The 10760-nt window shown below is 37.3% G+C and overlaps 1 protein-coding gene across 1 annotated transcript; it reads right to left on the reverse strand.

Annotated features, from left to right (window-relative positions):
- Positions 1 to 6378: 6378 nt before the first annotated feature.
- LOC145802155 (uncharacterized) lies at positions 6379 to 8735 on the reverse strand. The gene is made up of 3 exons (XM_082894822.1): positions 8381 to 8735; positions 8012 to 8164; positions 6379 to 6557 (listed from the first exon to the last, which is right to left on the reverse strand). Exons 1-3 carry the CDS (start codon positions 8733 to 8735, stop codon positions 6379 to 6381), a joined length of 687 nt encoding a protein of 228 aa, XP_082750948.1.
- Between the last annotated feature and the right edge of the window lie 2025 nt (positions 8736 to 10760).

Here is a 10760-nt window from a genome sequence, read left to right on the forward strand (position 1 = left end):
ATGGTATTCATGTTTTGATATAGCAACACAAACATATGCTAAAGCTTAAAATTATTTACCTAGTACTCCGAGCCAAAACAAAGCAAAATAATTTGAAAATTTTGCATGTTCCTAATGAATGCAATATGACTAATGCAACGCACACATTATGTATTTTATAGGCTTGGCTATGAGCATGGCATATGATTTCACTCAAGACATGCGATAAAACAGGTATTCAAGTAATGAATTTGAACATTGATATTGGATTGTATGATGAGCCAAGCCTTGGATGCATGCAAGACAATAGATGCATGCAAGACAATAGATGCAAAGCATAAAGATGCTAATTTGAAAAATGATGTTCCTATACTAACCATCATAAGCAAGTAAGTAAAAGGGAGAAAGACGTGGGGTTGGAAGACATACAACTTATTGCATAGTTGCCCCCGTGCAAGAGGGTGCGATACATTGTCTAAAAGTCCAAATAAACTAACTATTATAAAACCAAATGAATAAATTAAGGCATTAACTAGCTAACTATGCTATTACAACAAGGGTAACCATAATAAGTAAACTAGCTATTTAAGCTAACTAGCTACAACAATTACAAAGGGACAGTAATAATAATTACAACACTTAATAATTAACGAGGCTAATTATCAAACAAAGATGCATAAGGATGCATGATGTTCGCATGCACAACGTCCAAGAACAGCACTATCTGCCTTAGGTTGTTGTGTTCCACATTCAGCCACTGCTTTCTGCAAAAATACATTGCTGACCAAACACTGAGGATCGGCCAGCCCTCAATGAAGCTCGGCCGAGCCTAAAGAAGGTTGGTCGTCCCTCAATGTCATGTAAAATTCTATTTTGTACTCTGAAGTGAAAACAGTGCAGACAGAGTGTTTTGGACTCTGTTTGTCCCTCTCACATTTCTCTGTCATGGGACAGCCTCGAGAGAAGGTTAAAATTGTTTTCAAAACCATCAATGAGCAAGTTGATTGCTTGATGATTTCGATGCACAATTTTGGACAAAAATCAATAAATGAAATGAATAACGACCACTGGAGTAAACTCAAAGAGGGAGGTAGAGATGCTTCAAGATCCATCAACACATCATGAATTGATGTAAGACAACTCTTGACACAATGGAATCGGCATAACGTTCGGCCGAACCCCAAGCAATATAACTCATTTTTTTTATGTGAGTTGGTTCATTTTAAACCAAATTCATTAGTCTTTACCATCCTTTAATCCATTGAGTCCAAGGTGATTGTTACATCCACTAAAGGTTACATTCACTAAGTGAGAAATATGTCAAACGAGAGATGATTCTCAACATGAAAAAGAGACTATACCATTGGCAATGAACCTCCGTAGAGTTAAGCCATTAAGTGTAAATCGCTAGTTCAGGTTTTGAATGGCCATCAACCGATTGAAACAATTCTCAAATGAAAGAGATGAATGGCAAGTTGATTATTAAAATGAGGTTCTTAAACATGGAAATAAATTGAAGAAAAGCCAAGAATAATATACAACATGCTATGTATGCAAACTTATGAGACGACAACTAAGCTAATCAAAGCATGAACTATTTAAACAACTTAGAACAACCCTATAACAACCTTCAAGTGATGAAAAATAGTGGCTAAAGATACATGAAAAAAAGCCTAAAAGCTAAAACAACAAAGAGGAGAATCAAGGCTAGTAAGCAAGAATAAGGAGAGGTGGCTAACCCCTCCACCTTTGAAACCTCAAAGTATGATTTTTAGCCATTTTTAAACTCTGAAAATCAGTGTAGAGAACAAAGAAAAAGAGTGTAAGAGTAAATGTTTGAGTTATAGGTAAAGGTGTAGAAAGAGCAAACTCTCTCTACCCTATTGGTAGCTCTTCAAAACTAAACTTAAACACTTAAAATAGAATCAAAACAACACAAAACAATAAGAACTAGGTAGCAAATGAAAGAAATGAAAGCAAGAGGGAAGATAGCAAGCTTATACCTCTCAAGGAAGTAAGCTTTTTGTTTGTGATTAAACTAAGCTCCAACACACTCTCAAACTTGAATTATGGTGTTCAAAGTTCAACCAAGGTTCCTAGGCTAAGGTATGAAGGTATGTATGGTGTATAGATATGAGTTCAAGGTGGTAGGTTAACGCAAAATGTTGCTTGCACAAGAAGAAGGAGAAGAAGGAGCTCTCAAGGTGATATAATGGCTTTCTTGAAATTCTTCAACCCTCAAAACAGAGGTATATGGTCTTTTTTATAGAATTTGAGCAAGAAATATCATAAATGTCTTCAAAAATGGACAACTGGCGGCCTCCTGCCTAGAACAGGGTTTCTCGCTACCGAGGCTCGGTCGGCCCTCAATAGCCATGGCCGGCCCTCAATGAATTCTCCTATTTTTCTGTTTCAGCCTCAACATAGGGTGGCACAAGGTGTAAAAGTGGATTTCCCGGATATAATCAATGAGAATATGGGAGGTTTGGGACATAACACCACTATCATCATTGAGTGTACCGGATGAAGCGCTCAAGCCTTACGGGCGGTCAAAAATGAGGTGTCCACAACCGGCTACACATCTAGTCACACCACAGCCCCTTTGAGGGGAAATCCACTAGCCGTTGGCGAAAGAAGTAAGTTCTGGTCGAATACTCGGGGCAAGGGTCCACTATTTTCAGTTTATCCATCAACCATACCTGAGAAGGGATAAAAAAAATAGAGAGATGTACATTGAGAGAAAAGTAAGGAAAAGGTTTTGAGAAAATAGAGAATGAGGGTTGAGTGATAAGATGATCGTAAATAAGAAGGACGGGAGACAATACCTGAAGAAGCAGCGGACTCCCGGCAAATTGAGTAGTCTCTCGCCGACGGAAAGCATTTAGGCCCATCAGGGTCTCGGCCAATGCCAGACCAATGCAGCTCTTGCCTTCTTTCAAACATTGAGCTACCTCAATCAACCTCATACTGGCTCCGCTGCAACTAGGGGCAAGAAGGAAGTGTGCGAGTAAACATAAGTAGAGGGCATGTTGCCGATAACCTCACTAAATGAGGTCGCCTCTGTCTCCAATGGCGAAAAAGTGACGAATCAAACCTGGGATGTCCAACTCCTCATCATGAGCTAAGGATCGAGCCTCGTGCAAAGTAAGCCCACACATCCGTCCCAAAGCCTAGGGATGGCCAAAACTGGGCTGAGACATGATTTCTTCGTCGCGCCGGAATTCCATCAATGCTTGAAATTCTTTGAGCGTCAGACACATTTCTTGTGATCCAAAGCGAAACACATGCGTAATCAGGTTCCACCATCGGACCACGGTGTGACGCCCCAAATTTTTTTGGAACATCATAAAATTTAAATTACAAATAACTTGCTAAATAAAATTTTCACAACTAATTAGGGAAATTAAATTCTCACATAGTCCAAGTTTAACAACAAAACAAAATTACGAGTCCGTATATAATATTACAACGACTTTATAATATTCGTAATTACTAAAACAAAAGATAATAAAATTTTGTTGTGCTATATTCTTGTTTTCAAGTTAGCCATGGTTTTATATTAGCAACGACCCCAATTTCGACTTCAGTCCTTTCCTCATCATAATCTGGCATAAAACGCTAGGGCAACAAAATATATGCCATGAGTTTTGCAACACAGTAAGAAAACATAACCAACCTACCATTCTTTTTAAGAGAAAATAATCAGATAATAATCATGACAATTAAGACAAAATGACAGAATTAATAGCATGATGATATAACAACAATTTAAAATAATTTCAACAATTGTATTAGTTTAGGTGACACTCAAAATCTCACCAAAGAGATTTTCTTACCAACCACTAAGCCATGGCCACGGTTGATTTGGAAACCCCCCCTTGGTCAAATATTCAAGAACTACCAAAGGTGCCCACGCCCAGAGTTATATACCCAAGCCGTGGCATCCGTGGTCTGCCTCAAGGGAACGATCTGCCAGGGGTACGTAACTTCCTTGCATGCCACCTGCACATCCACCCTTATTCCAAAACCAAATACCGATAAGGGTTCAAATAAGTCCCGTGCCATCTTAGGGTTTCACGACACAATTTACATGAGAATTCTGAAAAACCAGGGCTCATCTTGAACAACCGGTATTAGCCCTCAATTGTTAACTTTATATATATTGTTAATCATTTTAGTTAGTTTTTACATTAATCACAAATAATTCAAATTTTAATCACCAATAATGTTATACCAGCTCATTAAAATTCCCAATATAAGATATTACACATGTCACACAATAATAATTCAATGTACAAAATTTAAATAAACAATTTATTTAAACAATGGTATGAAATGATAATTTGGATATAAAAATAAATAAATCATAATCACATACATGCATGGATTTTTAATTTACAAGATTAAACTAGCACAATATTAAATAAACCACAATACACCCATACATGGATTACTAATTTACAATATTTAATGAATTAGACCAACACAATAATTAATTTTTATCCAATTAATTAATTGAAGTAATGATCTTAAACTTGCCTAGAAATTTTTAGGTTATACCTTACGTAATAAAAATTATAAATAAATTATTTATACAATTCTAAAATTCATGAAAATGTCCAGAATATTCAATGAAGATGTTTAGGTCATTTTTCAGAAAGAATTTCTCAAAAGTACGTTATAAATAATACTGTAAAATTCCCAGAAATTTTATGACACAGATTTATCATATTTTCTTAAATTAATTCCATACTTAAATTCATAGATCAACTCCATAATATATATATATATATATGTATATGCATAGATTACATGCTGAGCTCTCTCTCTCTCTCTCTCTCTCTCACACACACACACACACACATATCATTCTCTCACATCCAATCCAATCTTCCAAATCCAAAAAGCATAATGAGCTCTTTTTTCCTATATTAACATGCAAGCAAACAAGTGGCAATGTTACCACTGAAAAATCTGCCAAAGTTTTATTTATTTATTTATTTATTTTATTTTTCTGTATGGATTTCTTAAAATTGATACACTAAGATTTTTAACTAAAGTATTTAGTAAGAATAATTATCGTGTTGAATCCTTATTAAAATAATTTATAAACAACAAATATTAAACATCCACAAAATTATTATTCTTAATAATATCTTTGTTAGTGATTGAATTGGGTTAAATTAAAACTAATTTATACATTAATATATTTTTATATAGACTCTGGATAAAATTAATTAACTAATTTATTTATTTATTATTTTTTTGAATAATTAAATGCGAGTTTTCATAATATACCCCCTTAAAAAAATTTCGTCCTCGAAATTAATTCGTACCTTCAGACTCGAAAAGTTGAGGGTAATTGGCACGTATCATATCTTCTCGTTCCCATGTTGACTCCTCTGTCCCATGATGTCTCTAGAGAACTAGAACCAACGATATAGTTTTACCTCGTAATTTCTTCTCGCAACGATCTAAAATTTTGACAGGCCTTTCTTCAAATGTCACATCTTCGTCAAGATTAATTTCCTCCCAATTGATGATGTGAGAAGGGTACGGCTCGTATTTCTGCAGCATAGAGATATGGAAAACATTTTGTACCCCATTCAGTTGAGGTGGTAGAGCCAAACGGTATGCCACCTCTTCTACTTTGTCCAAAATTTTGAAAGGCCTAATGAAGTGAGGTAACAACTTTCCCTTCTTTTCGAAACGAACAACTCCTCGATGAGGTTGTATTTTCAGAAACACATGATCTCCAACTTGAAATGCTAAAGGCCTTCTCTCTTGATCTGTATAGCTTTTCTACCTACTCTGAGCGGTCTCAAGTCTTTGTCTAATTAATCTTACCTTCTTGGTAGTTTCTTGAACTAACTCTGGCGCTAAAAGAGGTGCTTCTCCAACTTCCATCCAACATATTGGTGATCGACAAGGCCATCCATACAAAGCTTCATAAGGTGCCATACTAATACTTGCTTGAAAACTATTATTGTAAGAGAATTCGACTAGTGGTAAGTGTCTCTCCCAACTACCCTTAAAGTCCATCACACAAGCTCGTAGCATGTCTTCTAAGGTCTGAATTGTTCTTTCTGATTGACCGTCAGCTTGAGAGTGAAAAGCTGTACTAAAACACAACTCTGTACCCATAGCTTTCTGCAAACTTTGCCGGAATTGTGACGTAAAACAAAAATCACAATCTGACACTATTGAGACTGGTACTCCATGCAACCTAATGATTTCTCGAATAAATAATTGACTTAATGATTCGAGTGTGTCTGTTGATCCTATTGCTAGGAAATGTGTCGTCTTAGTTAACCGATCAACCACCACCTAAATGGCATCATGGCCTTGCCGCGACCAGGGTAATCCTGTTACAAAACCCATTGTCATGTGTTCCCACTTTCACTCAGGTATTGGTAAAGGTTGGAGTTTCCCTGTCGGCTTGTGATGCTCTGCCTTCACTTGCTGACATGTCAAGCACTTAGAAACGAATTGAGTAATGTCCTTCTTCATTCCACTCCACCCATACTGTCGTTTGAGATCCTGGTACATCTTGTTTCCTCCCAGATGAATTGCAAAACCTGAATGGTGAAATTCTTTAAGTACTTATTCTCTCAATTGTTTGATGTTCGGCACAAAAATTTTATCTAAATACCTTAAACTACCATCTTGATGGAGCATCCAATTCAATGAAGATTTCCCGGACACTAATCGTGCCTTGATGAAGTCGGTCTCTTGATCAAATCCTTGGGCTTCCAACACTTTGGTAAGAAGTTGGGGTGTTGTAACTATCGCAAACAACCTACCCTTCCCATTTTGAGTCTTTGGTTATAACTTAAACTCATTCACGGTGCTTACCATTTCCTATTCTTTAATTGATATGTTAACCTCAATCTCTCTTGTCTTTCGACTTAGTGCATCTGCTACAACATTAGCCTTTCCGGGATGATAAGACAAAGTGAATTAGTAATCTTCAAGGTACTCCATCCAGCGTCTCTGCCTCATGTTCAAATCTCTTTGTGTGAACAAGTACTTTAAGCTTTTTTGGTCGGTAAATATCTCAAACTTTTTGTCATAAAGGTAATGTCGCCAAGTCTTAAGTGTATAGACCACAGCCGCCAACTCCAAATCGTGAGTAGGATAATTTTTCTCACGATTCTTCAATTGACTTGATCCATAAGTCACTACCTTCCCGTTTTGCATTAACACACTACCTAACCCTTCTTTAGAGGCATCACAATAAACCGTGTACTTGATGTCACGTTCGGGTATGATTAGTATAGAAGCGCTTGTCAGTCTCTTCTTGAGTTCTTCAAACGACTGCTCATAAGTTTCGTTCCATTCAAACTTTACTTCTTTTTGTGTTAGAAATGTCATTGGCTTCGCTAATTTGGAGATATTTTGAATGAATCTCCTATAATAACCTGCTAATCCCAAGAAACTACAAATCTCAAATGTATTCTTAGGTTGTTTCCATCCCATTACTACTTCTACTTTAGCAAGATCCACTGATATTCAGACACAACATGACCTAAGAATTTTACTTCCTTCAACCAAAATTCACATTTGCTAGCTTTAGCATACAGTTGGTTTTTCTTTAGAATTTGCAAAACGGTTCTCAGATGTTGCTCGTGATCTTCCTCCGATCATGAGTATATCAAAATATCGTCAATGAATACTACCACAAATTGGTCCAAATAAGGTGTAAAAAATTTGTTCATTAAACTCATGAATACCCCAAGCGCATTCGTCAAACCAAATGGCATTACCACGAACTTATAGTGGCCATAACGGGTTCGAAACGCAGTTTTGGGTATATCTTTTTCTTTGACACGAAGTTGGTAATATCCCGGCCTAAGGTCAATTTTGGAAAAATATTTTGAACCTTTTAATTGATTGAACAAGTCATCAATTCTTGGTAATGGATATCAATTTTTAATGGTGACTCGATTTAGTTGTTGATAATCGATGCACAATCTTAAGGTTCCATCCTTCTTTTTCGCGAATAATGCTGGTGCTCCCCATGGAGACGTACTTGGTCTGATGAACTTTTTATTCAATAATTCTTGCAACTGCTCCTTCAATTCTTGAAGTTCAGTTGGCGCCATACAATGTGGTGCTATAGAAATTAGTGAAGTCCCAGGTTGAAGCTCGATCATGAAATCTACGTCTCTTTTTGGGGGTAATCCTGGTAATTCGTCAGGGAAAACGTTAGTGTAATCGCACACCACGTGGGGTAATCCTAGATCCTTTCGATTTTCGTCTTCCAATATTAAGCTTGCCAACCGTCCAGTTAGTTGATCATGCCACCGCGATTTGCGACACGTTGGAGTTAAAAAATCTTGTCTATCTCCTTTAAATTAAACTTTCGTGCCATTAAGAGAGGATACTATCATCGTCTTACGGTAACAATCAATAATGGCTCGATGAACTGAAAACCAATCCATTCCTAGGATGACGTCAAAATCAGACATCTCTGTAACTCTTAGATCACAGATCAAATATGAACCGGAGATTTCTAGTTCACAAGATTTACATACTAGATTTATTCGAGTTTGACCTTTTAAGGGTGAAGCAACACTCATAGCTATCTCTAACGTTTTTGGCTCCAAACCCAAACTTGACACACATGCAGTGGATATAAAAGAATGCGAAGCTCCAGAATCAAACAATACTTTAACCCAAGAATTCATAAGGATTAACATACCTTGAATTACTGATGGGTTACCAACATCTTCTTCTTCTTGGAGAGCATACATTTTTCCTACTGCCTGTTGGTTAGTCCCTCCTGGTTTCTTTCTAGTTCCAGCTCTTTGTGGTTGTGTTCTTGGTCAGCCTGCATTCCTAGAGGCTTGTGGCTGCTCCTTGTTGGTCTGAGTATTTTGAGTAGGCTTCGAACCTTGCCTTGGCTGGCATTTATTGTATTGTTGCGCCCCTTGCTGATCCATAAAATATTCCCCACCTTGAGGACACTCACTTCGACGACATCCCCATTGACCACATCTGAAACACTTTCCTTTTCACTAATTTACAAAGTTTCCTCCTTATTGGTTTCCTCGATTCTGCCATTGTTGTTGTTGCAACCCTCCAGCATAAGGTGCTGGTGCAGGATGGGTTTTTGTGTTGCGAACTGGACCTCCTCCTCGTGGTTGGTTATTGTTCCTTGATCGCTGATTTCAAATGCGTTCGAAATCCGCTAATTCTTGTTCCACAATTAAAGCTCGATCCACCATTTAAGCATAGGTGGAAAGTTGCACTACAATCAGTCTTTCTCTAATGTTTATGTCCAAACCCCATTCAAATCGTCTAACCTTATCCTCTTCATTTGCTACTATGGCTGAAGCGTACCATGAGAGAGCTTCAAAATGGTTCGTATATTGAGTAACTGACATTTTTCCTTGTTTTAGTTGGAGGAACCCCTGAATCAGTTCTTGTCTTAGCGAGTTAGGAAAATACTTTTTCATGAATAAGTCTTCGAATTGTCTCCAAGTTAATGCCTCTACTTGTCGAGTACTTCTGATAATTTCCCACCAATGATCTGCTTCCTCTTCCATTTGAAATGCTGCCATGGTCACTCTATCTTGCTCATTTCGGATGTTAGATATCTAGCAACTTCTTAATTTGCCTTAACCAAGCTTTAGCTTCATAGGGATTTGATCCACCAAGGAATTTATGGGGATGTAGCTTTTCAAATTTTGCTATCATTTCAGATTTGCTTTGATCTTGGTTTCGAGGTGGTATATTGCCTACCCTATCAGCAATTGCGCGTATAATTCGAGCGACATCGCCATTAGACACTCCATCAACATTACTGTTGTTATTATTTCTTGTTCATCCAGCTATTCTGCATGATGGGGTTTTTTTTTATATATTAATTTGTGATTTATACATTTATTATTATTATTATTATTAATATATTTATGTGCAAGGATAATAATAAAATAATAAAAAAAAACTTCATTAATTAGATTATATAAGCTACAATCAGCAAAATAAAAATAAAACAAAAAAAAATTAAAAATACTACGGGCAAAAGATAGCCTATACAAACCCAGGTTAACTCTTACATCAACAATTCTAAACTAGGCAATTTTACTATGGGGGCCGATTATTGGGAGTCATAGAGATTCCGGATAATCAAACCTGGGAGAGTCGATATTCCGAAGCACTCGGCAATGGGCCCGAAAGATCAAATCCAACCCTACTCGGCCAAATGACCAATTGAGCAAGGGGCCGAGTGAAGATCGAACAGTTATAAAAAGTGCCGAATACGAGGTGGGAAAGGGATCTAATCCCGAGGCCCAAAGAAGAAAAGATATAAATAGGAGAAACATTAGCTAGAAAGAGGTATGCGAGAATTATTGTGCTTAAACTTAGAATACAAGCTTCCTTGAGTGTAAATACTAACTTGTCCGTCGGAGTGCTAATTTCGGCACCCTCGACCGGAGTGTTTATTCTTTTTCAGGTGACCAGAAGCGGATCACGAGTGTTCCCCAAGATCCTGAAGAGTATTTCCAAACCATTTCCCCACAATTGGCACCGTCTGTGGGAACACTCAAGCACATCCATGGCGAACGTGACGAAAGATCCTCCGATAATCACTATCAACCCCATACCTCAAGATGAAACCGCTCCAACAAGCTTGCTTGGAACAGAGACTATCACCGCAAGATGTACCCTGAATTTCACCTCACCCTCGACTTCAGAGCATGAGATAATGCAGGCGATTATAGAACAAGCAAAGCAAAATGAACAGAGGTTGGAAAGCATGATCACTGAGAACG

This window comes from Camellia sinensis, chromosome 11 (assembly GCF_055761805.1).
Source record: "Camellia sinensis isolate YWXY chromosome 11, ASM5576180v1, whole genome shotgun sequence".
NCBI lineage: Eukaryota > Viridiplantae > Streptophyta > Magnoliopsida > Ericales > Theaceae > Camellia > Camellia sinensis.